We start from the raw sequence: 27,698 nt of genomic DNA, 5'->3' as shown, positions 1-27,698 counted from the left end.
TTTTCCTCAGCTTAAACCCTGTTCACTTGTGGCTTCAGCTAGCAAGTACACCTATTTTCGGACTGAAACGACACGACTTCCTCTGGTAGGGTCGTTTGTAAGTGATCTTCTCTCGAAATACAGCACTCAAGGTACGATATTCTCCTTCAAGTAATACTCTACATGGGATACTGTGTCGGTTTGGCCGATTTGCTAATCAACTTGAAACCATAGCAGGCCATCCTGTCACCACTTGGAATCGCAACTACGAAACAACACAAATGGGAGACATAGCTAGCACCCAAGCCCCGAGTATGGGAGCACTTCAACAGGATACCCCAAAGGTTGTCAACACAGCGGCACCTAGTGGTCCTCCACCAACTCAGGGCAAGCCAGAAACCAGTCATGAGCACGATCTCCCTCCTCTGCCCCAACAGCACCATAATGCATCCCAGCACGCTTTCGCAGCACAGTTCGACATGTCTCAGCTCCCTTCAGGTCCTCGACCCGGGCCATACAACATGGCACCTGTTGCCAACGCTCTCCCGTCGATGGGCTTCCGATCTGGACAATACCCTCCGAATAACCAGCAACGTATGAACCCCGCAGGGTCACCGCCAATGATGCAGCACATGTCACAGTTCCCCGGGCATCCGTCAATGTCAGTCGCTGGGCAGGGTTACTACCTACAGCCGCAGATGCCACCATACTACGGGAACCAGATGCCCCAGGGTCAAGCAGCAAATGCAATGGTTCAAAGGCAGAACATGGCATATTACCCAAACCAGATGATGATGGGTCCTCAGCAGTCAACTTATTACTATCCACCCGGACCCCAGTACCAGGCTCACACGCAGCCAGTACCAAACGGCATCATCCCTGGACACTATCCTGGTGGAGGGTCCATGCCTAACGAACCAAGAATCATGCCGCAACAGGCAGAGTATGGAGTAGTTCACCCACAGCCTTACAAGCAGGGACAAGGTAGGGCTGGGAAACAACCTCCTACTAAAACTGAGCTAAAGAGAACCCCAGATGGGTCAGAGAGGGAGAGACGACAAAGTGCGGTGCGGGGTCCTCCTAGGAAGCCGCGACAGAGTGGTAAGATAATCCACCCTGACAATCTGTGAACATTTACTAAAGCCCTGTGTTATTAGGACACGCGATATGGATTGGTAATCTTCCTCCACAAACCGACCTTATGATCCTCGTCCACCACGTTTGCAAGGAAACATCAGGATTGGAGTCCCTTTTTCTTATCTCCAAGAGCAATTGTGCGTTTGCCAACTTCAAGGACGAAGAAACCTGCAGCGCAGCACAACAGAAATTGCACGATTCGAAATTCCAATCGGTTCGCCTTGTCAGCAGGCTGCGCAAGAGTACAGTGGAGAGTGCTGCTGGTGTTACAGCCCCAACTGGGCCAGCAGTGGTCACGGCAGGTCCCAAGACTGACCCCGTCCCAGACAAGGCGCAAGTAGAGGCCGAAGTGGCTGGCCCAATAGTCGAATTGGACGTGTCCCCCAAGCCCATTATCGCCGGCGATGCTTCATCACAGAAAGACAAGTTTTTTATCCTCAAGAGTCTGACGGTTGAAGACCTCGAGTTGAGTGTTAACACAGGCATTTGGGCTACCCAATCGCACAATGAGGACGCATTGAACAATGCGTTCAAGGTATGTCACCATAGCCATTCCTCCGAGCTGGTGCAACAACTAAATGTTCTCAATAGGTTGCTGACAGCGTCTACTTGGTGTTCTCGGCCAACAAGTCAGGCGAATATTACGGTTATGCTAGAATGGTATCACAAATCAACGAAGACCCTGCAGCAGCTATCGAGTTTGCGCCAACGGCCCAAGCGACCAACGACCTCGACCTTCCAAAAGCCATACCGACCGAAGCGACTGAACAGGCTCCCAAGGGCCGCATCATCGACGATTCCGCCAGGGGTACTATATTTTGGGAAGCTGAACGGGAGGATTCCGAGGCGTTATCGGATGATGAGAGTGAGGCTGAGGTGTTGAGCATCAAGAGCAATGCTGGGGAAGGGGTCCCTACTAAGACGTGGGGAAAGCCTTTTAAGCTTGAGTGGTTGTCGACAAGCCGTCTACCATTCTACCGTACACGAGGGTTGCGCAACCCGTGGAATTCCAATCGCGAGGTCAAAATTGCACGAGACGGAACCGAGCTTGAACCTTCAGTTGGTCGAAGACTTATTGGGCTTTTCAACCGCGTGCAGAGTCCAGAGGTGGTACATCAGGGTGTGCGGGTTCCCATGGCCATGATGCAAAGCTTCGCCCCAGCACGGCCATACGGACAATGAGGGACGGTTTGGAAACGAGACAGGTTCTCTAAATGGTAATCTTGGTATTGGCATGTTGGAGTGCTCTTGCAGGTGCATTTGCCGAGACGGTAATTCAAAGATACGATGATATGATTTGGAATCTATGCAGGGCATTATTGGCATGTTACTACGGGTAAGGTCATTCATATTAGTTGTAAATGACACTATGTGGTAGTTTACGTCTCATTATTATAATCAGCTAATTTCCAACGGTTTTGCTGCGGGCAAGTGAGGTTGTGAACCAAAGTCGTATTGACAATATCATCAAAATGGCAAAAAGTCGATCAGGTCTAGTCTGGTCCGGTCAAACAGTGGCTTTCTTTTGGATTGTCAGGTACCAGGTGGCAACGGTCAGTCCGGATGGCTTGGTGGTGCTTCCCGTTGCTTTCCGTGGGCGGGCCGCTACTCTCATGTCCGAGTTTCCTCGGGGCGTGTCTCTGACGTTGTATACGCTTAGGACGATAGATCAAATCGATAAGACGACGATCTGATGTTGGGAGCGTTGTGGCAACGTTGTGGCTGAAGCAAAAGGCACGGTGGGGTGTGTCTTCCAAAGATAGTAAAAGAGCAACATACTAACTGAACCAGCATTATCAACGCTAGTAGGTCATTTTAATGACCGACGACGGACAGGTACACATGGGATGCCACACAACTGCCAAGGCTGCCAGCCACTCAGTCTTGCATCCCTTATGCTGGGTTGGGCTGGACTGGGCTGGGCTGGTTTGGCTTTCTGGGGCACACCTACGGATACCTAGTACTGAATGACCCGAGTGCTCGGACTTGCACTAGCTCAAGAGGCACAGAGCGTCATGGACTACGTCATGTTCTAGACCCTGTTGATCCGACGGGCGAGACCTTTCTGATCCCCCACCATCAATTATTGGTGTCTTTGAATGTGGGGGTCGGCATTTTGACGTGATGGCAATCATTCCCATTCCCATGCATGGAGACCCGAATAAGAATCATCGACAAGGCGAATTGGTCATCGTACGATGATCAATATGATTCATTACCTTGTCTAGATCGTGACACAAAACAGTACAATACACAGCCTTTTCCTCCCTGTTCTCTCTGGTTCTGACATCTCTACGTCATACAATCATTGTAGGATTTCCATGTCGACTCAAATCCACCTCGATGTCACTTTAAACATGAACCCTGGTTTTGCCCAGAACATCCAAGAAAACGTGGCTTTCATATGTCATTGAAAGTCTCTTGGTCGATTCGAGATCACAGCTTGATCAGGTTGGATCCAATTCTTGATTATTTCGTCGGTTTAATCTCAGTCGGCATGGGAGTCTTTCTTTGACTCTTTTATTCCCAATACCCAGAGAGTGTTTTCATTATATCATTCACTTTCTACAAGTTTCACATTGGACATTGCGTTTTACCATAAGGACTTGTTGCTAATTGTATGGTAACAGGATCGAATCGAGTCTATCACGTCGTAAATACCGCAGTCTAACCAAGCTGGGGCCATGTCTATTCCTTTTCGATCAATACACCTCGTCGATATCATACCTCCTTCGAACACAATACTTGATATACTCTGCACATCTACCCGAAGCTATCTTGCTATGGACATACTGGTAGCTCTTATAAAATCCTGTCGTTCTTCACTGGATTCATTGCTAGCTTCAGTAAGCCTACCATTCAGGATTTCGTTCATCACATAACTGCCAAGAGTACTACAAGCCCATCACTATCTATTGCAGTTCATCATGTGATGTACAATGCAGTTTATCGAACAAAGTCGTCTTGATAGATATGGCCTGCTAGTTGCATTCATCCTGGTATCAACGACAGCTATTGTTCAGGGACATAAGCTTGCCAGAGGTTTGAGTTCTTCTTCATTCTGTTCATTACAGTCTATTTCCCGTTATGAAATTACTCTGTTCTGTGTGCCATAGTGTTTGAATCGCGATCTAAGTAGACGCGTTCATACCTGATCGTTTCTCTACTGTTGGTGGACGAGTCAGTAAAACACAGTCAAAAGACACATGGAATACTGTTACATGCACCAAAGAACCTTCCTCGCTACCATTCATATGTTTCTTACCGTTTATCATACAATTCAAATACATCTTACTTTGCAACATTCCCCGGATGGCCCAGCCACTCGACCAGGATATGGTGTTACGACATGGAAGCTGCTGTGTCTTGCCCCCAGTCCTCAATAATTTTCTATTTGTGTTCATTCTTTACGGACTACGCTCTTGACTCTTAGTTTGTTTATTAAATTATTTCAACATTTTTCACTATCCAATGCTTTGACTATTTGCTCTGGGTGCTGTCAGTATCAGATAGCCTCTTCTCTGACATAGCATCGTATTTAACTTTACCATAATATCAACAATAACAACTCGGAATCGTTTTATCAAAATTGTACTCTTTGTTTTTTAGTGTATGTTTACAGGCGTTGATATTTTTTCTTTTGGTTTCTGTAGATAAGTTGTCTGGTTCTTATTTTGTTCCACTAGTCATCTACTCTTAAGATATGATACAAATACCAATAAGAAGAAATCACAATATAATGTAATACTAAAAGTTCGGTATGCATAACTATTTAATTTATTATTTGTTAAAATATTTTGATTAATTTCGTTGTTTTATGTACTTGGTGAACACGTTCTCAACATGCCATTATAGGAACCCACTAGACGATTTCTTCAAGCAGTGTAACCACACAGTACCCCTCAACAAAATACTCATGCTTGAAATAAGGAAATCAGCCCAGTAAATCCAGCAAGCTACCTAGGAACACAGTTTCATTGAAGCTGTAACCTTTGAGTTTTCCAGTCGCAGAGGGGCGAATGATATAGGGTAGCCTCAATACCACTGACATCATTATGTCAGCATTTGCTGCGCACGGACTAATTCTCCGAGTTGAGATGTACCTCGACGTTTCGATCGCGTATCATCTGTACATCAAACATGAAATGGAAAGCAGAAAATACTCAGTGGTCTACCGACATAAGCTGCTTTGAGAATACCGTGTGGTTCTGATAGCTTTTGGTTTAATGTCGAGAAACTTTGATGATTTTTACCTAGTGCAGCGATCCGATTGTGTAATTGCTATGTCCGCGTGCAGCTGGTATTCCCTGGAACCTTCTACCACAATCCAGCAGTTTCTTGCACGTGCGAGCAGCCAACCGAGTTGGTGATGCTTCGCTTATTCGTATGATTTGATGTCAATATTGCGTCGAAATCGTCGCCTGATTGATTTGTCGAATTTCCATGCCCCTCTTTTGCACTCTTGTAATTTCTAGAACCTCCAAGTGACAGGTTTCATCGATCTTTCGCGAAAGGTAAGGAAAGTCCCATATCCAGAGCATCTTCCGCATCATGGAGTATAAAGCAAGGCTTCTCTTCCTCCAAAGCTGGATTTTATTCTTCATCAGATCAAACACAAACAAGCTCAAGCAAACAACACTCGCAACAATCACCACTTCAAAACTCTACATACTCTCACACTCAACTCTTTCTCAAACACCATTAACCTGAAGCACTTCACTTTCGAACCCACCACCAACACAATCAACAAAATGGCTTTCTTCCCTCGCAACTTCTACAACTCCGACGCTTCCTTCACTCCTCTCTTCCGTCTCCTTGACGACTTTGACAGCTACTCTCGCCAGGGAACCAACGGAAATGGTGGCGCTCGCCGCAGCGGCCTCAGCCACTGGCAGCCCAAGTTCGATGTCCGCGAGACTGGAGAATCCTACGAGCTTCACGGCGAGCTCCCCGGTATGAACAAGTCTGATGTTCACATCGAGTTCACTGAACCTCAGACCATGCTCATCCGCGGCAAGACCGAGCGCACCTACACTGCCGGCACCCCTCCCGCTGGTCTCGTCGAGGGCACCGAAGCCCGAGGCGCCATCACTGATGACAGCGAGGAACACAGCAACTCCCACCACGCCACCGTCGAAGACGAGGAGCAAGCCAAGGCTCACGAGGCCAGCACCGAGGTCACCCACCATGAACAGCCCCAGGAAGTTGAGAAGAAGCCCGTCGACCAGTCCAAGTACTGGCTCACCGAGCGCAGCTTCGGCGAATTCTCTCGCAGCTTCAACTTCCCCACTCGTGTTGATCAGGAAAACGTCTCTGCTAAATTCAACGATGGTATCTTGAGCATCGTTGTCCCCAAGGCCAAGAAGCACGAGTCTCGACGCATCAACGTTGAGTAAACTCAACCACACAGCACTCAACACATCACGGATCTCGATAAAAGCCACTCTATCGGCGGCTATTCCTTATATCGGGGCCAACAATGAATCAGTTTTATGACTTTAGCTTGCATGGAAGGGTCTTTTGGAAGTTCATTAGCATGTTCACTGTAGGCCAATTTGGCCATTCGCTCCTTGTATGGTAGCAGATAATAATTCAACTATATAACAAACAATGTTTCCCAGTGCCTCAAACTAGTGATGTTCATAAAAAATGTTTCCTAAGCGCAATAATGATTACTTCGTACCTTACTTATTAATATTGCTTCATCGAATCTGAAGCATGATGATAAGACTCATTGTTAATCTGAAAAGAGATGAGAATCTTAATACCTACTAGGTTTCCTTCTACATGGGCAGCCTAGATGATGTGGATCGTAAGAGTCATCGACACGTGACTTGGCGTACAATGGTGGCGCTGTTGCCTCCCACTAGACGCGTCCCACCGCGATTTCACTTAACTTCCCCCCCTTCTTTTACCTCTGGACTAATTTTTCTCATCCTCTTCACTTCAAACCTGACATTGACTCCTTTCTTTTTGTTCCTATCGCCTGAGAGAATACAATTGGAGTCAAAATGAGTCAAGAACACGACGAGTCCCAGATGGGCGAGGAAGGCGGCATGCCCGGTCCTGGTGCCCCAACACCACTATTCGCTCTGGAGGTAAGTTTCTGCGTAGTGAAATACATTTGCACTGTTTGCTGACATTGGTTTCTTCAAGGGAGTTGCTGGTTTGACCAAGCGAGATATTCAGCTCGTTGTCGATGGAGGTTACAATACCGTGGAGTCAGTGGCTTACACACCACGACGAGTGTTGGAACAGATCAAGGGTATCTCTGAGCAGAAGGCGACCAAGATTCTAGCTGAGGGTATGTGAGACGAATTTGCTACCAAAATCGGCACTAACGATAGAACAGCTTCCAAACTTGTGCCAATGGGCTTCACTACCGCCACAGAGATGCACCAACGCCGCAGCGAACTCATCTCGATCACCACCGGATCGAAGAACCTTGATACACTTCTCGCAGGTGGCATCGAAACCGGCTCAGTCACTGAGCTGTTTGGTGAATTCAGAACAGGAAAGAGTCAGATTTGTCATACCCTCGCTGTAACCTGTCAATTGCCCTTTGACATGGGTGGTGGCGAGGGTAAGTGCATGTACATCGACACCGAGGGCACATTCCGACCTGTCCGATTGCTAGGAGTAGCCAACAGATTTGGTCTTTCGGGGGAAGAAGTTCTGGACAATGTTGCATACGCCCGCGCTTACAACTCTGATCATCAACTTCAATTACTCAACCAGGCTGCCGCGATGATGTGCGAGACAAGGTTCTCCCTCCTCATCGTTGACAGCGCGACATCACTATACAGAACAGATTTCTGTGGTCGTGGTGAGCTCTCAAATCGACAGACTCATCTGGCCAAGTTCATGAGGACACTTCAGCGACTGGCAGACGAATTCGGTATCGCTGTGGTTATTACAAATCAAGTCGTGGCTCAGGTCGATGGCGGCCCAAGCGCCATGTTCAACCCCGACCCCAAGAAGCCCATCGGTGGTAATATCATTGCTCACGCCAGTACAACAAGAATCAGTCTCAAGAAGGGTCGAGCTGAGACTCGTATCGCCAAAATCTACGACAGCCCTTGTCTGCCAGAGAGTGATACACTATTTGCCATTGGTGAGGAGGGCATTGGTGACCCAGCGCCCAAGGACACGGAGAAGGATTAGTTTTGATTGACGATTTGTGTTTATACAAGCGCTGGAGTATCTGGTGATGATTATTTGCATGGTTGATGGTTGGCGTAGATTCCAATGGTCGTTTCATGGAGTGGTATTTTTGAAATGGGACGGAGCTGTTCTAGAAATGGGTACGGGCTATGAAAATGATTAACTAATGTAGTATTGAGTCTTTTCAATCTAATTAACTGCCATAATGTTCCTTTCAACATGTGATAAAACAAAGGCAATCGTTTGTTGTCAATGTTCAATTGTGATTCGTAACTCAGTGAGCCAGAGCTGATTGCCCGTTTCGGTTAGCGCGGTCGCGATAACGAGTCCCACCTCAGAAATTCTGCTAGGCAACGCGACCGCACTTCGCTCGCCAGAGTCTAACACTTTGCGACCATCACAATAACGACATCGCCCAGCCCACGACACCATCTCGTCACGATCGATCCGATTTATGGGGGCGAAATGGACTCAGGCGATACCCAATATGTCTTCAAAGAGACACGAGTAAACCTCGACCCTCCCACGACGTCCTCTGTTGTTACGATTCGAGTACCCTCAAACTCGATACATGGCCGAAGCCATCGCAAAGCGGCAGGAGAAAACAGTTCGGAGGATGAGACATCATTTCGAGTGAAGAACTTGGCCAGTTCTTCATCCATTTACTACCGAATTTGGCACGACACACCGCGTAGTTTCCTCTGGCGAATTCTCGAGGATGGTACACTACTCAGCATCCGGGCTGTCGATGTCTGCAAGAAATCACAGGCCGCCGATTTCCCTCTCTTCCTGAACTTTCACTTTTCCGTCCCGATTCAGCCAGGATGTGTGGCATTCTCGGATCACGAAGAGCACGACTCACTCTGCGTCTTTGTTCTCGATCAGGCATACCAACTATACAGCTTCCATCTCCGACCGGATCTGTTCAGAAAGAGATCGGCCATCGATGCTGGGATTTCTGATTTGGGCAAGGTCCAGGCACCAGCGGGATTGGGCTTCAAGCACCCACACCGTATGATTGCCGTGAACGCGGAGACACTGTTGGTGACGGTGAATGATGGAGGAATGATCAGGCTGGATAAAACTAAGACAAATGATCGTGAGTTTGCAGCGAAATGTAGAAGGGCCATATGCTAATATCTACAGTGTCGTCGAATGTCTGGAAGGAATCGTTCTTCAATGTGCAGGGATGGGCGCAGAACCTCCGAAGCCTTCTTCCCTTTCAAGGAAAGCACACAATCAAGCACGGCAAGATCAACATGGAGTACAGCTCAGCCACATCGATTCAGGTCACCAGTCTCGGGCTGGACGACGGCCTCTTTGCGATCACCATCTGTCTCGACCACAGAATGCGAATATGGAACATTGATGATGGCCAGATTCTGGAAAAAGCGATATCCTAACCCGAGGAGAAATCGAATCCACCACATGGAGCTCAGCGCTGAGCTCCATGTGGTGGAATTCAGAGTTTCGTTCTGGAAGATAACGGCAAAGGATGCCTTCAGCGTCATTGTCGAAGATATCTTCCCAAACAACTCTTTGGTCCCAGTTACGCCATCCTCTTCCGATGTATGGACCCTCGCCGACTTCGTTCTATCCTGTCCCGCCGAGAGCGCTATCCAACTTTGGACCTTATGGAAGAACAACATGACATACAGGGTGCAGAAGCTCGAAGTGGATCGTAAGAATATCTCACAGAGCTGGGAGGATAACTGGGATGGCGTATATGCAGACAACTTGATCCAGGCCGCCGAGGGGTCTGGCCCTTCCGATCCAACTGATGTCACCGAGAAGTGGCTTCAACTCATTTTGAAGCCCGGTCAATTTACGAAATCGACCCTCGAGGCAGCATTGTCTATTTATGAGCGAGGCTTTGGAAAATCAAAGGATGCCGGAAAGGGTCGAGGGCTCGCCGAGGCGATCTGCTCGATATTGGGATCGACTGCAACGCTGGATCGGGGTTCCTCAGGCACGATGGAATATGAGACCTTTCGCGCGTCGAGTGAGGCCCAGTGGTTGAGGTTCTACCGTCTATTGCTCGAATTGGATAAGCAACGAGGAGAAGCACTTGGACTAACCCTCGACCCTCACACAGGCCTGGCTTGGGTTGTCTGCGCTGACTTCCTTTCAGCCATCCGGGAATGCAGTAGCCTGGAACGACTATACTACAACATATCCTCACCCGAACAAGACCAGCTGGCTCAAGCGGCCCTGATTGGATCGGGCCTGACATTTGTGGAAGGATTCCCCGAGTATTTAACACAATCTTGTCAAGCCACACTGCGACCTGAGCTGTTTGAAGACTCGTCCAAGACTGATCTTGAGCGTATTCAGTATTTCTCCGACAAGTCTGGCTTCTGGCGGGGAATTACTGATGAGGACTGCAACCAAGTTGTCGATGTCCTCGGTCAAAACTTCAGCACCGTCACGGATGACCTTTACATTGACGTGATGAACCTCATTTCTGCACCTGAAGAGGCCAAAACCCGTAATCTGCGCCATCCTCTCACTGACTTTGGAAAGAAGTTGGTTGTGAAGGCGGTTCAAGACAACATTGAGTTGCAGTGGAGAGTGTATTTTAGCCAGTTGATTCTTCTCGTCCACATGGAATTCGAGTTCGACAACGAGGCGGATATCCTTCATAACCGAGTCGACGTCGGCAATGTATTCAGACAGCTTATTGCAGCTCTGCGACGATTGGAGCTGCTAAAGTGGCTCGCCCAGACCGAAATCACATTGCCAAGCGTCCGAGAGAAGAGCGAGAACGGTTCCGTTTCGAGAAAGATTGTTGAAGATGCCCAGTGCGTAACGGCACTAGAGGCGAATGTTGGTCACCTGCTTGGCTTCTCCAAGAAGGGCACACCCCTTGCTACCGACATTACTGACCTGGTTACCAACCTGTGTGCTCCCGATAGCGATATCGAGGTTTCACCATCATTGATCCAGTGCTTTCTCATAAAGCGAGAGAGGGCTGATCTGGCTCTGGATATTGCACCTTTCTGTGACCAGAACCCCTTTTCTACATACGTACAAGGTCGCCTGCAGCTGGCCTTGAAGGACTTTAATACTGCTGCTATTTACTTCAGAAAGGCAGCCATCGGGATGAGTGAGTCAGCCACTGGTGCTTTGTTGATGTTAGCTAACGATGATTTAGGCACGGAAAACCTCGAAAGTGACCGCCACAGCAGCGGCCTGCTTGACGATACTGAATGGAACCTGCTCAACCACGGCCCTGCAAAGTACTACTCGCACGTCGTCGCCTTGTTCGAGAAGCAAAAGGCTTACTCTTACGTGATCGAGTTTGCTCGTCTCGCTATGCAATTCCTTGGCAACAAGCAAGATGCCATGTTCACTAAGACTGACATGCAAAGCCGCTTGTTCAATGCTGCAGTCGCGACATCACAATTTGAGCTCGCCCACACAACACTAGTATCAATCAAGGATCAGGCAATGAAGATCTCAAACCTGCGCAAGCTGGTTGACAGAATGTGTGCGACTTACCACAACATCGAGCTTGTATCCATGCCATTCCCAGGTCTGCAGCAGGAAGTCGATGACATCTTGTCACAGAAGACAAAGGCGACACTTGATATTATAGAAGATTTCCCCTACCACCAGGTTCTTTACTCATGGCGAATCAAGCACAACAACTACCGCGGCGCTGCATCCGTCGTACTGGACCGAATTCACAAGCTACGAAGCGCTGGAGAAGGCGACGAGGCCACAGGAGAGGACATTCTTGATACTCCGGTGACCAGACAGTACCTCCTGCTCATCAACGCCCTCAGCTGTGTGGATTCCAAGCAGGCTTGGATCTATGATGAAGCTCCAGCTGGCTATGGCCAGAAAGATGTAGTGAAGCGCAAGGTGGTTTCACTGGCGGATATTAGGAAGCAGTACCAAGACGAGCTGGACCGAATCACGGCGATTCACAACAACCAGTTCGGCTTTGAGGCGGACGACGTTATGGAAATTTCATGAGCGCAGAGTTGGGACAGGCTAGGTCACTTCATGTAGACTAGGGGTGTATTCTTTGAAAATTTGGAGGGGCGCGATACCTCGGACATGTTATACGTATTGGGAACCATCATATTGTGGAATTGATTAATTTGTTTCGAGGATGGTTTGGTTTTAAACAAAAAATAAAGAACTACAAATCTTCCATCTTACTCTTCCCGTCTTGAAACCCGAAACGCCAGGACCGATGCTTAAAGGACGCGCATTAAGCTGATTGTGAATATACATCAGACCAACAGCCAGGTTCTGTTTCTGCTTTTATGCCTGTGCGATTACCGCCTTGTTCTCAGGCAGTGATGAGGTACCGGCGTTTAGAACGGGAGCCGCATCAGGGGCTTGACGGTACAGAATAATTTCTGACTGCTTGAAGTATCGTCGAGCATCTGCGAATCGGTTAGTTAAGTGGGATTTGAGACGAGCTAGGGATTGACTGACCTTCGTCGATGAGAACTAAGCTGAGATAATAACGGGTGGAGAACTTCTTGTTGACGTCGCGGAAAGTGGGTGTAAGATCAAACCCACCGAGGAACAGTCGGATGGGAATTGTCTCTCCTCGCGATGGCGAACCGTCCATGATCTCAAAGCGCACCAATGTCTCGCTTTCGTTATACTGGTTAGGAGCGGCGCCTGTTGTCTCTCTCCTGATGATGGAGAGCTCCATGTGCTTGATTTTTAGGCGGACGAGCAGGAAATAAATACGGCCGACAATAACATCCTTGAGATGGTACTTGCTCTTGCTGTACTCGAACTCAATATGCAGACAGTCCTCGATACCAACGTCCATCTTGATGCTGCTGTTCATCTCGGGGGGGATGCGATAGCTGTAGACCCAGATATCCTTCTCGCGGATGACGTCGGCCATGCGGCGCGAGACTGTGACGCGGACGAAATAGCGCAGCTTAACGTTGATTCCGTTGTATGATTCGTACTGCTTCTCGACGTTCTTGAAGTTGAAGTCGAAGGTCTGAGGGTGCTGAAGCTCGCCAGGCGCAGCAAGCTCTTGGTTCAGGGACAGGAATTCGTAATGGTTACCACGGTCGAAGAACATCTCTATGCGACGCATCAATCAGTATCTGGAGTATTGGCGAAGCGCATCATGATCGTATAAAGGGGTTGGCTGCGTACCTATCGTGCCGATGAATTGGACCTTGATCCCAGTATGCTCGAGCCTCTTGCCATCCTTGGGACGAACGGTAACAGCGCCCTTGACAGACTCGCCATCCATAAAGAGGGGCGCCTTCTCGCGACGGTTCTTGTCGAGCTTAACATCGACCATGGAACGGTCATCGGTGTCATCGAGGACAACGTCGATATCGACGGGAGTCGCGAAGAAGTACGACATGGCGGGCGAGTTGAAATTGACTCTTGTTGCCTTTTGCCTTTGCTATCAGGCGATGTCGTGAGGTAAGGCTGAGGCTGGCGCGAGCTTCGCTTCGCTTGGTGATAGTGGGATGGCTGGGCTGGTCAGAGCTGGGTTGTTGGTGAGGACGTCGGAGGTCGGCGGCGCTGACGTATCGGCCGGGGAGACAGGGGACCGATCAAGACCCACCCGAGCTTGCCGTGATATGAGACTTTTGGTTCGAGAGTTGGGTGTGAGTTTGGGAGGACGAATTGATTATGAGACTGTGACAGAACTGTTTTTTTTTAATGATAAATGCAAAGACGAGTTTTTCTACTTCTTATCTATCTACGCATTGTATCTGCCATACTATTCACATGAATTGACAGAGCACACCGTTGTTAAAGCCAAGTTGTCAAAGATAGAGGCATTTAATTGGCTCATATCAGCTATGAGAAAGATCAGAGGGGCGAGCGACTGAGAAAACAAGGGATTTACACCACGTGACTTGTCACGTCTTTTGGTGGGCAGCAAATGGCTAGTGCGGTCGGTTGCTCTTTCCCCACTACTTTTGCCCTCACGTGGAAAGAGCGAGCCCTACCTCTGGCACTTACCTGGAACTTTTCCTGCCCACAGATTCCCAAAAATTCGCGGACGGCTCTAGATACCCTCAACCCCCGACATCAACACCTCACAGCCGGCAGGATGAAGTACATTCACTCCCAGGAGCTCCTTGAGATCCCCGAGGGGGGTACGTTGCGCCCGTTTCCCTTTTATTCCTGATCTTCTCATCGCCGCCCGCTCGAATATCTTCGAAATCAATGTTGCTGGAGTTTTTGCCCGCGATTGACAAGCTGCGCACAAACGACTTTAAAGACGAAATGCAATGCCTTCTCGCAATGGGAGCTTCTGTATCATTTTTTTCACCCGGGGAGTTGCTCACGGGCAGGGCCGAGAATTTCAAGAATTATTAACTCGCAAGATCTGAAATGCTGACTCGTCTTGTGTTCTACAGTCAAGGTTGCCATTAAGTCGCGAATTGTCACCGTCGAGGGTCCCCGCGGCAAGCTGGTCAAGGATCTCAGCCACTTGGCCGTCAACTTCACCAGCACCAAGAAGAACCAGATCTCCATCGAGATCCACCACGGTGTCCGCAAGAACGTCGCTACCCTCCGAACTGTCCGAACCCTCATCAACAACCTGATCATTGGTGTCACCAAGGGCTTCAAGTACAAGATGCGATACGTCTACGCCCATTTCCCCATCAACGTCAACGTCTCCCAGAACTCCGAGACCGACTTGTACGAGGTTGAGATCCGAAACTTCATCGGTGAGAAGCTCGTCCGCCGAATCGTCATGCACCCCGGTGTCGATGTTGAGGCTTCCACCACCCAGAAGGATGAGCTCGTCCTCTCTGGTAACTCTCTCGAGAACGTTTCGCAAAGTGCTGCCGATATCCAGCAGATCTGCCGGGTGCGAAACAAGGATATCCGAAAGGTAAGAGACGACTTGCTCAACGCTTGGTATTCTAGAGTGAATATGCTAACTTGGTACCCTCTAGTTCTTGGACGGTCTGTACGTCTCCGAGAAGGGCAACGTTGTCCAGGACGAATAAACGCGAACACGGACACGGATCTTGTTTCTTTTGCGTTTCTGGGTCTCAGGAGTGGCGAAGGTTCATCTTGCATGTCATGTAGCAAAAAGAAAGGGCTACTAAACAAATTTCAAAAAGCAAAGAGATGATGACTCTGGTGCCGACCAAACACTTGAATCTCGTCAGCGAATCGTGTATGTGACCATTTAAGGAGCGAAAAGGGCCGGCTTTAGACGAGGGTTCGGGGGGTTTTTGCGATAAGACAAAAAATGGCGTTTTCACTCATCCCAAAGCGCATGACTTGCTTGCCTCAGAACACCTCCGGTCCATTGTGAACTCAGTCTGACAAATGAATCCGATCAATGATAAGACGACTTGACGCAGCACAAACCTCGGTCAATCATAGCACGGCACTGTTCACTCACACAAATGGTACTTTGGGTCAACAACTGCATGTGAAAAAATCGAGGCTCGTATTTCCATTAAGACGTGCCTCGTAACGAGTATATTCATTTCTTGTATCAAACCCGTAATTTTCCTTCCCGACCTTCATAACGAGTCATTTCTCTTCTAAACTTTCCTTGCGTGACGTGATCTCTTTGAAAAAATAAAACAATACAAAACGACATTAACCATCCGTAAATGCGTGAGTTACATAAAAATGTCTGTGGTTGAAAACGGGGCGGGTTGCGTGCGGATGGGGATGAGGGGAAAGTCAAATAAGACGGTGTAAAAAATAAGGTGGAGAAAAGTCATTATGTGAGTAACCAGAAACGCCAGCAGCCTTATGATCAAAAAAAGTACAAGTCGAGCAGAGACTCCATGCGAGCTCGAATCCCTCATGTCAGATGAGGATACATGTACAGTGTAGTGTGTATATGTGAGACGAATGGGATGAAATGGACGAGAAACGGGGATTTATGTGTTTCATCGCCTGCTGTCACGAGAGTAGTGCGACCTTGCTCGACTGCCTGCTCGGCTGTCTCTCGCCGTGCGACGAGTGCGGTTTGTTCGTCCGCCTGAACTTGAGCTGCCTGCTGTTACAGTTAGTACGGGAAAGCAATCGTGGATATGTCACATGGGGGACTTACTGGGACTGGTGTAGTCACTGTATGAGTAGTAGGAGTCGCTGTACCGCGATCGCGAAGATCCGCGGGATGATCGCGCTGGCTTGGTGCTCGCAGGCCTCTTGTCCTTCTTAAGGTTAAGGAGAGCCAGGAGTGTGGCCGCAAGACCAGCGATACCGAGCCACTTCTTGCCGTCGGACTTCTTCTCACGGCGGTCGCCGGCAGAAGAAGGGGAACCGCCCTTTTTACCGCCGAAACCGAACCAACCCTTGTGTCGAGGTCGACGGGAGTGGGCAGAGGCAGAAGGAGGGGGCCGGCTTCCGTGTCGAGAGTATCGCTCCTCGTAGACGTCGACTCGCTCACGGCTTTCCTTGTCCTTGTCCTTCTTGCCAAAGAGGGCAACCCAGAGTCCGCGTGCAATGCAGCAGAAGCAGAGAGCCAGAAGTAGTGCTACACCGGCGATGACACCAATGACGATACCGGCAATGGCACCAGCACTCAAACCTCCGCCGCCAGTACCGCTCTCACCAGCCGCAGCCTCATCACTGGTTTCAGTGGCCGTGGCTTCTGCGTCGGTCTCGGTCGCGGTACCAGACACAGTCTCGGCGGGTGAGCCACTGTTGACGATGGTGGTGGTACCAGTGACTCGGTAGGGGGCCGAGTATTGGGTGGTGAGCTTTCCATCACTAGTGATGACAACGGCGGTGGGCGCATCGTAACCAGGCTTTGCTGAGCACTGACCCTTGAAGGCACAAGTCTGCCAGCCAGCGCAGCAGATCTCACCGCATCGCTCCTGCTCGTCGAGCTTGGGAACACAATCAACGCCCTTGGTGGGTTCTGGCGCAGGTTCCCAACGGGTCATGAGTGTGCTGGTGTAGGTTTTGGTCTCTGTCCAGGTGGTGGTATAGTCGCCAACCCAACCTCCCTTCGCGACACACTGTGCGACTCCGTCGGAGGTTTCGCATGTTTCGCCAGAACTGCAGCAGTATTGGTTGTCGGAACCGCAGTATGAGTCGCAGTCTCGGCGCATGAGGTATGAGTAGCCAGCATCATGGAGATTGTCTCTGGGTAGCGGGCCAGCAGAGCAGAGAGCTGCGGCAGCGAGAAGCAGCAGAGGCTGCGTCACTGAACGCATTTTAGCGGTTTTTGCTGGTGGTGATCGTAGCTGTTTTTGGAGTATTGAGACTGGCGTAGTGCCGAAGTCAGAATACGTTGTTTGAATCCAATACCAGTCAGAGAGATTGTGCTTGTTTCGAATTGAGTTGAGTGGGCAAGTTGAGGGGCGCGCTTTTTTCTGATAAAAGCCGAAAACCAGTTGCGAGATTTTACTGAGCTTCTGCGTGAGACAGGTGAGGAATGCGGTAGAAGCGGTTGTAGCGGGGTGAGCGTTGTTGGTGCCCGAGACTTTTGACCGTCAACTGTAAATGGAGGTGAGAGCGAAAGTGAATGTGAGGTTGAAGGTTTGTGAGAGAGTCTGAGAGATGAGATGAGGTGAGATGAGAAAGAAAGTATCCCAAGTTTCTCAGCGAACGAAAGGGTTAGTGAGTCAGTCGATTACAAGCAGGAAAAAATGGGAAGAGACAAGAAACGGTAACTTTGAGTTCTGGGCGCTGCACCAAGAGTTTTAAGCGGCTGGTGGTGGGCTGCGACGAAGGCTTCTCTTGCGTCCCAACCTCCTGCTTAGACCTTGGGACTTACACCAGCCTCTTCGATTTTCCTAGATGGGGAACCTGACACAGGCGGAAGAAGGGGACCTGGTCCACCCGACGGCGAATCAGCTTGAACACGACGCAACGGTTTTTTCTACGGAGAAGACTCAGCGCTATTGATTGTTTTGCGGTCAATTCACCTCTTTGCTGTCGGTCAAGATGTGGACTCGGTGTTGGACAGCAGGCGAGTGATGGATGCAATGCACCTCACTCCATGGCGGGGTGCCAGCTCACAATACCTCCTACTACGCCGCCAATTGTTCGCTCACTGGACAACGACCGATCGATAGCAGTCCCAAGTCCCCAAGTCCCCTGTAATCCATCCAGTTCGGCCCTGGAGCTAGACCACCTGCAGATTTAGGACACACTGGATGAATGTCATCACCACTTACACGCCCAGGGCCACCCCGGAATAGATCGCGACTCAATCAGGGCAGGCGAGCGTTTCTTTTTGCATGATGCAGATTTTAATTAAACTATTCAGGGGCATAATACTCTAGTTTATTCGTCTTATTGGCGCTTTTGCTAAAGTGCTGTGACTATTTGACAGGGAAACGAAACTCGGAGGCTGGGAGCGCGCTTTCAGGGATTAAATCCACGTCGGTCTGGACTTGATCTTTAGTGGTGTCGTCAGCTTGGGGAAACTAGGAAACTCGACAAGGAAGAGTTGGGCAGCCACATATCGCGCCACATGCAGCTTTCAAGGTGTGGATCGCTTAGTGTGGCTACCCGAACAAGCTCCAAGTCAAGGTTAGAGGTAGACTTGGAAGCTTGGTGCTATGCCCTGTGACGCTCCGCGCGGTTCAAGTTGGTTGCATCACCAACGACCTCATCTCATCAGCTCCTCCATCCCCCTCCATCGCCGCTTTCCTCCTTCCGACCCCGCATCCTAGAATTACCTTACCTGGTCCATACTTTTAACGATCCGCTCGCTGCTCGCAGCTGCGACGCTGTAATCATGTCCCTCGACCCGCCGACGTACTTGGCCTCTCTCCAGAGCAACATCCGTCAGCGACCTATTCCCTGGGACGGTGCTGTCAGGGCCGGCACCCTCACCGAAGAACAGTATGCGAAGATCCGAGCTGTAGATAAGGCAAAGAAGCCCGAGCAAAGAAAGGAGATTGTTTCAGGAGACATTGATGGATACCGTGTCTTGTTTGTCGGCGATGAAGGAAAGACGAGTGTCCTCGAGACGGCAGGAAAGCATGCGAACGTGATCCAGTACATCCTCGTTTTGCTTGGCGATCTTCTCGAGGGTAAGAACAATCCCTTGACATGTTTGCGATATGCGGAAGTAGTGGTGCCAGCATGTCTACTTCCTCAGCTGCACGTTTCGTCATAACCAGATCCTCAAAGCTAACATGACCTTTTTCGCGCAGCCGTCCCATCCCTAGCCAAGGCTCTCTTCAAAACAAAGGAACCTTACCGACATTTTTTGCCTCTACTCAACTCGACCAATGCCGAGGATCCTATTCCATTGCTTACAGCGCATGCGCTTACCACTCTCATGGCTCTTGCTCGAGATGAGTCGCGATCGACACTCCAGGCCTTGCCTGTGATTTTCACCTACCTCTCTGGCTTGGCCAAGAGCAACGATGCTGGGCTACAAGATATTGCTGTGCAAGAATACTCCGGTCTCCTCTTTGGACATGCCGCAAGGGAGCAGTTTTGGAACCAGCAAAGCGAAACAATTGCCCCTCTTATCAAGATCCTCCAGACTGCTGCCAATATTGGAAACGGTGGAAGCTCTTCTGCTAGTCTCTGGAGCGGCAACACGGGCACCGCATCCACTGGCTTTGGAGGCTCCCTTGGTGGAGGTGTTGGACTCCAGCTTCTCTACCACGCTCTCCTTGTCATCTGGCAGATAAGCTTCGAGGCTGAGGAGATTGGCGATGACCTTAATGAGTAAGTGCTTGTGAATGCGAGAAATGACGCACAACTAATACCGCGCAGCGAGTACGACATTGTTCTTCTTTATACTCATCTTCTACGACTATCCCCCAAGGAAAAGACGACTCGATTGATTCTTTCCACACTCTACAACCTCCTCGACAAGAATCAAAAATCACTTTTGCCCACCGCAGTTCTGGCTCGCCTCCCTGCTCTGCTCGAGAACATCAGCGGCCGTCACTTGACTGACCCTGACCTACTGGAGGATCTGTCCAAGCTCAAGGAAATGCTCGAGGAGTACACCAAGACCAAGACTACTTTCGACGAATATATTGCCGAGGTTCAATCTGGTCACCTTCGATGGTCGCCCCCTCACCGAAACACTGTCTTTTGGGCTGAGAATGCCCGCAAGATCCTCGAGTTTGAGAACGGAACAATTCCACGAAAGCTGGCCGAAATTATGCAACAGCCCTGGGATAATGACAAGCAGGTGCTCGCCATTGCTTGCAATGACGTTGGGTGCCTGGTTAAGGAGGTTCCCGAGAAGAGATACCAACTGGAGAAGGTGGGCCTCAAGAGACGGATCATGGAGCTCATGCAGTCCGATGATGAGAACGTACGATGGGAGAGTCTCCGAGCGCTGGGAGGCTGGTTGAAGTACAGTTTCGAGCAAAAGTAAAGGAAACTAGTATGAAAGTCTAGAAGGGAGATTTTTGTCTCTCGCAACATCTTGTTTATCACGGAAGCGACTTGATGTCGTCAAGTAAGGGTCAGGTCAGAGCAGGTCAGTTCCGAGTTGGCGAGCTTAGAGGGTTCACGCTAGACGACGAGCTGAGGACGAGAAGCATCAGCTTGTAATGGCATACTTTTGAGTTATTGGTAGTCAGCCGCAGCACTTCAGCTACTACATCGTGCGTAAGAATGAAGCTTTTAACACATGAAAGTTGGGATATTCGCTTATTATGAGGATGATTGTTGCTGTGGATTTGCCGCGGTGGATTTATTTCCCCCAAGTTTAGGTCCCTGGGCCCCCTCATTGTCGGGCCTCGGAGGGCGTTCCGGGGGGTCTGGGGTCGGTTTTCGGAGGTGTAGGCCGTGGTGACTCGGTGACAACCCCACCAGAGTCAAACAGTCAATTGGCTTACTTGGTTTGGGTAACTTGCATGATAAGTAAAGCGAACGGTACTGTCTGTACTGTACTCGTCTTTAAGCGCCCCCCTTCGATTGTTTTCGTAGTTTAAACTTGTTCTACAGACTTCCTCTCTTTCTTCTTCACTCTATTCCCTGACCAGTTGACTCTCCTCCTCACTTACACTTAATTCCGTCAATTGCATACATCATGAAGAGCCTCAGCTTAGCCGCGAGAGCTGGTCCCCGTGTTCTATCATCTACCACCGCGCGGCCTACGTCACTTGCGGCTTTGAGAGTGTCGCAACAGAGCGTAAGATGTGCTTCTGGAGGTTCTTCTTCTGATCTCAAGAAGACTCCTTTGTACGACTTCCACATCGCCAATGGTGGAAAGCTGGTTCCCTTTGCTGGCTACTCGCTCCCCGTGCAGTACTCGGGTCTCTCGCTCGCTCAATCTCACCACTTCACCCGCGAGCATGCCTCACTCTTTGATGTAAGCCACATGGTTCAGCACATCTTCAAGGGCAAGGACGCAGCTGCTTTCCTGGAGAAAGTGACGCCCTCGGATTGGACAAACCAGGGTAACATGCAGAGCAAGCTGACGACTTTCCTTTGGCCCAATACTGGAGGTATTGTGGACGACTCGGTTGTCACCAGAATTGGCGAGGATACTTACTACGTTGTCACCAACGGCGCCTGTCTCGACAAGGACACCAAGTACATTGACGAGCAACTCGGCAAGTTCGGCGGTGATGTCCAGTGGACTCGTCTCGACAACTCTGGTCTTGTTGCCCTGCAGGGTCCCCAGAGTGCTGAGGTCCTCAATGAAGTCCTCGCCAGCGACGTTGATCTCACAAAGCTCTATTTTGGTAACGCTGTCTGGGCTGAGTTGAAGCTCTCCGATGGCAGCAAGACTCACCCTGTCCTCATCAGCCGTGGTGGATACACAGGAGAGGATGGTTTTGAAATCTCATTCAACGGCAAAGATTATCCCGCCTTTGAGACAACGACGCCTGCTATTCAGTCTCTTATGAGCAAGGCTGGCCCTGAGCGTCTGCAACTCGCTGGCCTCGGTGCTCGTGACTCTCTCCGTCTCGAGGCCGGCATGTGTCTTTACGGCCACGACCTCGACGACACCACAACACCAGTCGAGGCCGGCCTGAGCTGGATCATTCCCCCTGCCCGTCGTGAATCCGGTGGCTTCCACGGCGCGGAAACCATCATCCCCCAGCTCACACCAAAGAGCAAGGGCGGATCTGGAGTCGAGCGCCGCCGCATCGGCCTCTATGTCGACGGAGCTCCAGCTCGAGAGGGCGCCGAAATCCACAAGGACGGCGAGAAGATCGGAGTCATCACCAGCGGCGTACCCAGCCCCACGCTCGGTAAGAACATCGCCATGGGCTACATCAAGAGCGGCAACCAAAAGGCCGGCACCGAGGTGGACGTTGTTGTCCGAGGAAAGGCACGCAAGGGTACTGTGACCAAGATGCCTTTTATCCAAACCAAGTACTGGAAGGGCACTGCGCCTGCTTAAAAGGGGAGACGATGGGTTGGTGTATCAAAGCGAGTTAAATGATTAAATGTGCGGATGATATCTGGGGAACGAATTCAACATGGGACACTTTGGAGTCTATTGATTATGAATATCTTATTATTATTAGTTTAACACGATTGGAATAGAGTCCACCAAGAATTAAACATCTTTGAGTATTTTTCATATATTGGCATCCACTCGTTAAAATTGCTTGTGATGAGTCCAGTCCCGGAATTTGGTCCTAGTTTCGGCATTCGACATGTTCCTCGGAATCCGGTAGAAATATGCCGGTATCTCGGTATCTGTGGCGGCTTGTAGATTGAATCCGTGGCTCGGAGACTCGTTATCTTGACTTCCATGGTTACGCAGGTATCGTGTGAAATATTAACACTGAAGATATTGTTCGCCAACTTGCTTCATACAACGAGAACTTGTATGAAACAAGGCCTCATTGAATGGATATGACCTGTCTTTACTCGAACTGGTGGCAGAGTCTGCCTCACGCCGGTGACCTTTCATGAGCGCAAGCCCTTTTGGTTCTCCCTCGTCGACTTAAATTCACCAGCCATACCCATCCTCACGGCGTGGGCGGCGAAAAGAATCAATTCAGTCTCAAGCATGAGCGACCGCAAACGGCAAAGTACTAGACAAGCCTGATATCATGGTGAACATCGTCGGTTGACTAGACGCCCTTGGTCTTTAGACATGATGAACCGCGGTTCTACGACAAAACATCACAAAGATTTGGAGGGAAAGATATGTAGCCACAGATAAACCATAGGAAACCACCACACAAAAGCGTATGGCCTCCCTCAAACAAGCGGCAGTATTAGTCTAGCAACAGCCTCCCCTTCAATGATGACCACCCGTTGAGGAGACTGAGGTGGTCGAGACGCCAATTTTGGATGTTATCGGCGCCGTCGAGGAGACGATGTTGCGTGAAGAGAAAGGAAAAGAAAAGAAAAATCGGAGCAGAATTTTTGCATACCTTATGTACTAAAGTTAGTGGCGGCTGCGGCTTAGCGAGATCCGCGTGCTGACCTACTTTAGTGGGGCATCACTCTGCAACATACCCTGAACTTGGAGATGAGATTGTGTGTTAGTTGTGTGTCCTGGACTCGAGATTGAAGACAAGATGGTGTGTTGTTCTAGAAAGCTCACGCGAGCTGGTCTTTTTCTCTTCTTGTGTATGTGTTCCTCTTGTCTCTGTCGGACAATAAAAAGTATCATCACATACTAAGACAGTCATGCTGTTGTCCTAGCCAGTCAGCACATCGAATCAACATCACGAGTCCAGTCTCTCGGAGAGATCCAAGTATTCTCGCAAAATGCATGCACGAAGACTGTTTTGGAGACATAGCAAGACAACCTTTATAGCAGCAGGAGTGATCAATATACTCTCCCACTGCTAGGTCAACGAGTACGTGGATTATACTGAACGAGCTCGACGGACTGTTGAAAGAGCCATCAAGAGCGTCTTTTACCGTGTAGTTCTAGCCAGAGTAACTAGTAGATAAATAGAACTAATATACGAATATTTAGTACTCCTAACCAGGAGAGATTTGGTCGATTATGTACATGACTCTTTAAAATCGGTCGTGATAGATCGTCCACGAGGTACAGAAAACAGGCCTCATGAGGTCCCGCAAAATCGATTCAACTGCCCAGTCAGCTTGAGCCCTGAAGATTTGCAGAAAGAACCCTGATAGCATGCATGGCGCATGGCTCCAGCTCTGGGTCCAGTTCCAACTCCTGTGTCGTCTGCATGCTGCTCTGCTACCTGCCCACTTACATTACGTAGGTAGATATGTACCTGACCCGAGGCTGCATCCAGGACCCTGAAATGAAGTTGAGATGATAATTGCAGTTATATAGGATGAGGAATATATCAACATGAACAAGAAAAAGAATCAAGTGCATATGTTTTATTATAGCACGCGGTCATTAACTATTACTATATCACGCTACATAATTATATGTTGGAATCAAAGTAAAAGGTAAGTGCTGTTTCGGCGTTGATCTGCTCCTTCCAATCGTCCATTCTCTCGTACTACACGTGTAGCCCCTGCCACCCAAGATTGGACGAATTTCGACATCACCAGGCGTCTCAAAGTTGTACACACGACAATAGAGGAGAAAATACATGCAGTAAAATGGAATTCACTGAATCCCATTATTGCTCTTGCTAAATCCATGTCCTAGTATTTAAACTTGCCTTCTCCCACGCCTCTTGCCTGTCATGGCACATAGTACGCACACTCGGTCAGCCTGTCTTGGCGTCTCGATCTTATAGGGAGTGGATCCTCACATATTAATCATAGCTCAGGTAGGCTGGTTTTCTTGAAATTAGTTCCTTCATTGACGTCTTTTCTTTCTTTTCATTATCCTTCTTTTGCTTTACCAGATAGAAAAGCTTTTGTCTTCATCAATTAACGCGTCGAATAGCAGGCTCCAATCACGTCTCGTTGCCTCAACAGGGTCCACTTGAAAGTTTACAAGATTTGACTTGGAATGACCTCACACCCTTAACCGTTGCCGTTACCACACTTCACCTCACACCAATCAGCCTCACTTTCAGCTTCGTCTTTGTATCGAATTTCAACCGCAAAACCTCAAATTCCTCACGCAACATACAAATACATAGAGTACGACTGAGAGAGCACTCAGAATGACACCCACAGGCGCCCGACTGCTCGTGGCAGCCGCCCTACTCTTCCCTAGCGTCTCTCCATCGCCAATTTTCGACGCTGGGCAAAAAGTTCTCGATGCCATCACAGGGGCACGCGATTCTTCAACAACCACACCGCATGTTCAACAATCAAGTCGTAAGTTGAACGGAAAATTTCTGCACATAACAGGTATGTCACAAGCCACTGAAACAAGCTTTGGGGGCACTGCATACACATCGGACGAACTGCTGGTACCCCAAGGTTGCATTCACTGCGGCCAAGCCCACTTACTGACAGCTACAACCCTTAGATTTTCACCCCGATGAATTCTACAAGGCGCATGCATCAACAGCCCAAGGCATTGCCTGCCACCGCGGAGAGGGCCCTGCTGGTATATATGGCGCTGAAACCACCGATTGCGACTCTCCACTCGAACTCGTCAATTCAACACTGGACTGGATACGGAATCACGTAAAGGACGACATCGACTTTGTTGTGTGGACTGGCGATACCGCCCGTCATGATAGCGATGAGAAGCGACCGCGAAGCGCTAGCCAGGTGCTGGAGATGAACAGAAGGGTCGCCAAAAAGGTCGTCAAGACATTCTCCGATGATGGTGTGCTGACCATTCCCGTCATCCCAACATTTGGCAACAACGATTTTCTTCCCCACAACATTTTCTATGCAGGACCAAACAAATGGCTACAATCCTACAGCAGCATATGGCGTCGCTTCATTCCCGAACAGCAGCGCCACTCTTTTGGTTTTGGTGGCTGGTTCGAGGTTGAGGTTATTCCCAATAAACTGTCTGTTCTCAGTCTCAACACCATGTACTTCTTTGATCGAAATGCCGGGGTCGATGGTTGCGCCATCCCCTCGGAACCTGGGTTCAAGCATATGGAATGGCTAAGCGTTCAGCTGCAACGTTTGCGTGACCGTGGAATGAAAGCCATTCTGGTTGGTCATGTTCCTCCTGCTCGAACACGGAACAAGCAAAACTGGGATGAAACTTGCTGGCAGAAGTACACACTGTGGCTCAAGCAGTACCGCGACGTCGTCACAGGCGCTGTCTACGGACATATGAACATCGATCACTTTCTATTTCAAGACACCAAGGATATTGATTTGGGCCTCTATGACAAGGCTGACATATACCGAGAACCCATCGAAGAAGACTTCTCCATTGAATCAAAGAGCGATTACTTGATGGACTTGAGAAAGTCGTGGTCTAATCTACCAGGCGAAGCCGCAAAAGCAATGGGCGAGGATCTCAATGACGATGACGACGATATCTATACCCAAGACGATGAAGTAGATGACATGAGAAACCGAAAGAAGGGCAAGGGAAAGAAGGGTAAAAAGAAGAAGGGCCACGGCAATATCGGAGGTAAATACGGTGAACGATACCAAGTGTCTCTTGTCAGTCCTAGTGTTGTCCCCAACTACCTTCCGACGATACGTATTATCGAGTACGATATTACTGGTTTGGAAAATACACCTGTCTGGACCGACTCATTCGACGTTCGTACTGAGGCAGAAGAAGAAGTCCTCCCAAGTTTCTTCGAGGAAGAAGATAACGAAACCCACCTGGAGCTCAAGAGAGATTTCGAAGCTGAGCGAAGACATAGAAAGAACCGCAGCAGAAAGAGCCGAAAAGGGAACAAGGGAAGAAAGGGCAGGAAGGGCAAAAAGAGGCCCAAGAACCCCGAACTTGTTGTACCAGAGGATCCTCCCAAGGGATCACTCCCTGGCCCCGCATACTCTCGCCAGCCTTTCACCTTCCTGGGATACACACAATACTTTGCCAACCTTACCTACATTAACAACGACATGACCGACTTGACCGAGACAAGTAAGTGGCGCGATGGCGATTTCAGCGACGAAGTGCCTAGCCACGATAAGCCACGGCCAAAGAAGTTCAACTACGAGGTCGAATACAGCACTTTCACCGACAAGATCTTCAAGCTACCAGATCTGACAGTTCGCAGCTACCTGAGACTGGCGTCTAGGATTGCCAAGAGAAAGGAGAAGAAGGGTAAGGGCAAGTTGGTTGAAGAGTACAACGAGGATTTTGAGGATGACTCGGACGATGACGACGACGTCTCCGACCTTCCAGAGTATGATGATGACAACGATGATGAAGAGCCCGAGTCGGACTTTGACAGTACAAGGAAGGGCAAGAAAAAGAATAATAAGCGAAGAAAGAGCAACAAGGTCTGGAAGCATTTCCTCAGAGAGGCATTTGTTAGCACGATCCCTGAGAAGAAGCTCAAGAAGTGGTCACGGGGATGATTGGGATGGGATCCATGCGATATAGCAACTCATTTGGATACTTTTTTTTATGATTGGCATATTTAGCGAAGAGACGGACGGAACAGGGCATATTTGGTGTTTACGGCGTTCCTGTTTTTGGAAACATGGCTGCTGCCAAGTCACTGATATCACTCGTTATACTACCTATTGCATTTTGA

General features: G+C 49.3%; 10 protein-coding genes across 10 annotated transcripts; 8 read left to right on the top strand and 2 right to left on the bottom strand.

Annotated features, from left to right (window-relative positions):
• Window positions 1-293: 293 nt before the first annotated feature.
• Window positions 294-2,510, top strand: FGSG_01159 (uncharacterized protein; the record flags this gene model as incomplete). Its single annotated transcript, XM_011318625.1, has 4 exons — window positions 294-963; window positions 1,015-1,080; window positions 1,137-1,651; window positions 1,708-2,510. 4 exons carry the CDS (start codon window positions 294-296, stop codon window positions 2,296-2,298), a joined length of 1,842 nt encoding a protein of 613 aa, XP_011316927.1. The 3' UTR covers window positions 2,299-2,510.
• Window positions 2,511-5,565: 3,055 nt separating this feature from the next.
• On the top strand, window positions 5,566-6,823 carry FGSG_01158 (30 kDa heat shock protein). Its single transcript, XM_011318624.1, has one exon. It carries the CDS (start codon window positions 5,868-5,870, stop codon window positions 6,510-6,512), a length of 645 nt encoding a protein of 214 aa, XP_011316926.1. The 5' UTR covers window positions 5,566-5,867; the 3' UTR covers window positions 6,513-6,823.
• Window positions 6,824-6,996: 173 nt separating this feature from the next.
• Window positions 6,997-8,531, top strand: FGSG_01157 (DNA repair protein RAD51). Its single transcript, XM_011318623.1, has 3 exons — window positions 6,997-7,214; window positions 7,273-7,420; window positions 7,469-8,531. Exons 1-3 carry the CDS (start codon window positions 7,128-7,130, stop codon window positions 8,278-8,280), a joined length of 1,047 nt encoding a protein of 348 aa, XP_011316925.1. The 5' UTR covers window positions 6,997-7,127; the 3' UTR covers window positions 8,281-8,531.
• Window positions 8,532-8,745: 214 nt separating this feature from the next.
• Window positions 8,746-12,261, top strand: FGSG_01156 (uncharacterized protein; the record flags this gene model as incomplete). Its single annotated transcript, XM_011318622.1, has 2 exons — window positions 8,746-9,379; window positions 9,629-12,261. The coding sequence occupies 2 exons, from the start codon at window positions 8,746-8,748 to the stop codon at window positions 12,259-12,261; spliced, it is 3,267 nt and encodes a 1,088-aa protein (XP_011316924.1).
• A 294-nt stretch (window positions 12,262-12,555) lies between these two features.
• On the bottom strand, window positions 12,556-13,639 carry FGSG_01155 (vacuolar protein sorting-associated protein 26B-B; the record flags this gene model as incomplete). The annotated part of the gene is made up of 3 exons (XM_011318621.1): window positions 12,556-12,680; window positions 12,733-13,347; window positions 13,423-13,639. 3 exons carry the CDS (start codon window positions 13,637-13,639, stop codon window positions 12,556-12,558), a joined length of 957 nt encoding a protein of 318 aa, XP_011316923.1.
• Window positions 13,640-14,267: 628 nt separating this feature from the next.
• FGSG_01154 (60S ribosomal protein L9-B) lies at window positions 14,268-15,612 on the top strand. The gene is made up of 3 exons (XM_011318620.1): window positions 14,268-14,387; window positions 14,652-15,133; window positions 15,198-15,612. Exons 1-3 carry the CDS (start codon window positions 14,342-14,344, stop codon window positions 15,249-15,251), a joined length of 582 nt encoding a protein of 193 aa, XP_011316922.1. The 5' UTR covers window positions 14,268-14,341; the 3' UTR covers window positions 15,252-15,612.
• A 545-nt stretch (window positions 15,613-16,157) lies between these two features.
• Window positions 16,158-17,432, bottom strand: FGSG_01153 (uncharacterized protein; the record flags this gene model as incomplete). The annotated part of the gene is made up of 2 exons (XM_011318619.1): window positions 16,158-16,267; window positions 16,322-17,432. The coding sequence occupies 2 exons, from the start codon at window positions 17,430-17,432 to the stop codon at window positions 16,158-16,160; spliced, it is 1,221 nt and encodes a 406-aa protein (XP_011316921.1).
• Window positions 17,433-18,826: 1,394 nt separating this feature from the next.
• Window positions 18,827-20,795, top strand: FGSG_01152 (uncharacterized protein). Its single transcript, XM_011318618.1, has 3 exons — window positions 18,827-19,262; window positions 19,386-19,911; window positions 19,960-20,795. Exons 1-3 carry the CDS (start codon window positions 18,965-18,967, stop codon window positions 20,573-20,575), a joined length of 1,440 nt encoding a protein of 479 aa, XP_011316920.1. The 5' UTR covers window positions 18,827-18,964; the 3' UTR covers window positions 20,576-20,795.
• Window positions 20,796-21,187: 392 nt separating this feature from the next.
• Window positions 21,188-22,741, top strand: FGSG_01151 (aminomethyltransferase). Its single transcript, XM_011318617.1, has one exon. It carries the CDS (start codon window positions 21,236-21,238, stop codon window positions 22,556-22,558), a length of 1,323 nt encoding a protein of 440 aa, XP_011316919.1. The 5' UTR covers window positions 21,188-21,235; the 3' UTR covers window positions 22,559-22,741.
• A 2,485-nt stretch (window positions 22,742-25,226) lies between these two features.
• On the top strand, window positions 25,227-27,519 carry FGSG_01150 (endopolyphosphatase; the record flags this gene model as incomplete). The annotated part of the gene is made up of 2 exons (XM_011318616.1): window positions 25,227-25,416; window positions 25,538-27,519. The coding sequence occupies 2 exons, from the start codon at window positions 25,227-25,229 to the stop codon at window positions 27,517-27,519; spliced, it is 2,172 nt and encodes a 723-aa protein (XP_011316918.1).
• Window positions 27,520-27,698: the final 179 nt, after the last annotated feature.

This window comes from Fusarium graminearum, chromosome 1 (assembly GCF_000240135.3).
Source record: "Fusarium graminearum PH-1 chromosome 1, whole genome shotgun sequence".
NCBI lineage: Eukaryota > Fungi > Ascomycota > Sordariomycetes > Hypocreales > Nectriaceae > Fusarium > Fusarium graminearum.
This window is presented reverse-complemented; position numbering and strand designations above follow the sequence as displayed.

Excerpts from the sequence above, each read along its gene's own strand:
- FGSG_01151 (XM_011318617.1), top strand. The coding sequence starts at position 21,236 with ATGAAGAGCCTCAGCTTAGCCGCGAGAGCTGGTCCCCGTGTTCTATCA.
- FGSG_01154 (XM_011318620.1), top strand. The coding sequence starts at position 14,342 with ATGAAGTACATTCACTCCCAGGAGCTCCTTGAGATCCCCGAGGGGG. Across the intron at positions 14,388-14,651 it reads CCTTGAGATCCCCGAGGGGG|TCAAGGTTGCCATTAAGTCG; the intron begins GTACGTTGCGCC and ends TGTGTTCTACAG. Across the intron at positions 15,134-15,197 it reads GAAACAAGGATATCCGAAAG|TTCTTGGACGGTCTGTACGT; the intron begins GTAAGAGACGAC and ends GGTACCCTCTAG.
- FGSG_01157 (XM_011318623.1), top strand. The coding sequence starts at position 7,128 with ATGAGTCAAGAACACGACGAGTCCCAGATGGGCGAGGAAGGCGGCATG. Across the intron at positions 7,215-7,272 it reads CACCACTATTCGCTCTGGAG|GGAGTTGCTGGTTTGACCAA; the intron begins GTAAGTTTCTGC and ends GGTTTCTTCAAG. Across the intron at positions 7,421-7,468 it reads GACCAAGATTCTAGCTGAGG|CTTCCAAACTTGTGCCAATG; the intron begins GTATGTGAGACG and ends ACGATAGAACAG.
- FGSG_01158 (XM_011318624.1), top strand. The coding sequence starts at position 5,868 with ATGGCTTTCTTCCCTCGCAACTTCTACAACTCCGACGCTTCCTTCACT.
- FGSG_01152 (XM_011318618.1), top strand. The coding sequence starts at position 18,965 with ATGTCCCTCGACCCGCCGACGTACTTGGCCTCTCTCCAGAGCAACATC. Across the intron at positions 19,263-19,385 it reads GCTTGGCGATCTTCTCGAGG|CCGTCCCATCCCTAGCCAAG; the intron begins GTAAGAACAATC and ends TTTTTCGCGCAG. Across the intron at positions 19,912-19,959 it reads ATTGGCGATGACCTTAATGA|CGAGTACGACATTGTTCTTC; the intron begins GTAAGTGCTTGT and ends AATACCGCGCAG.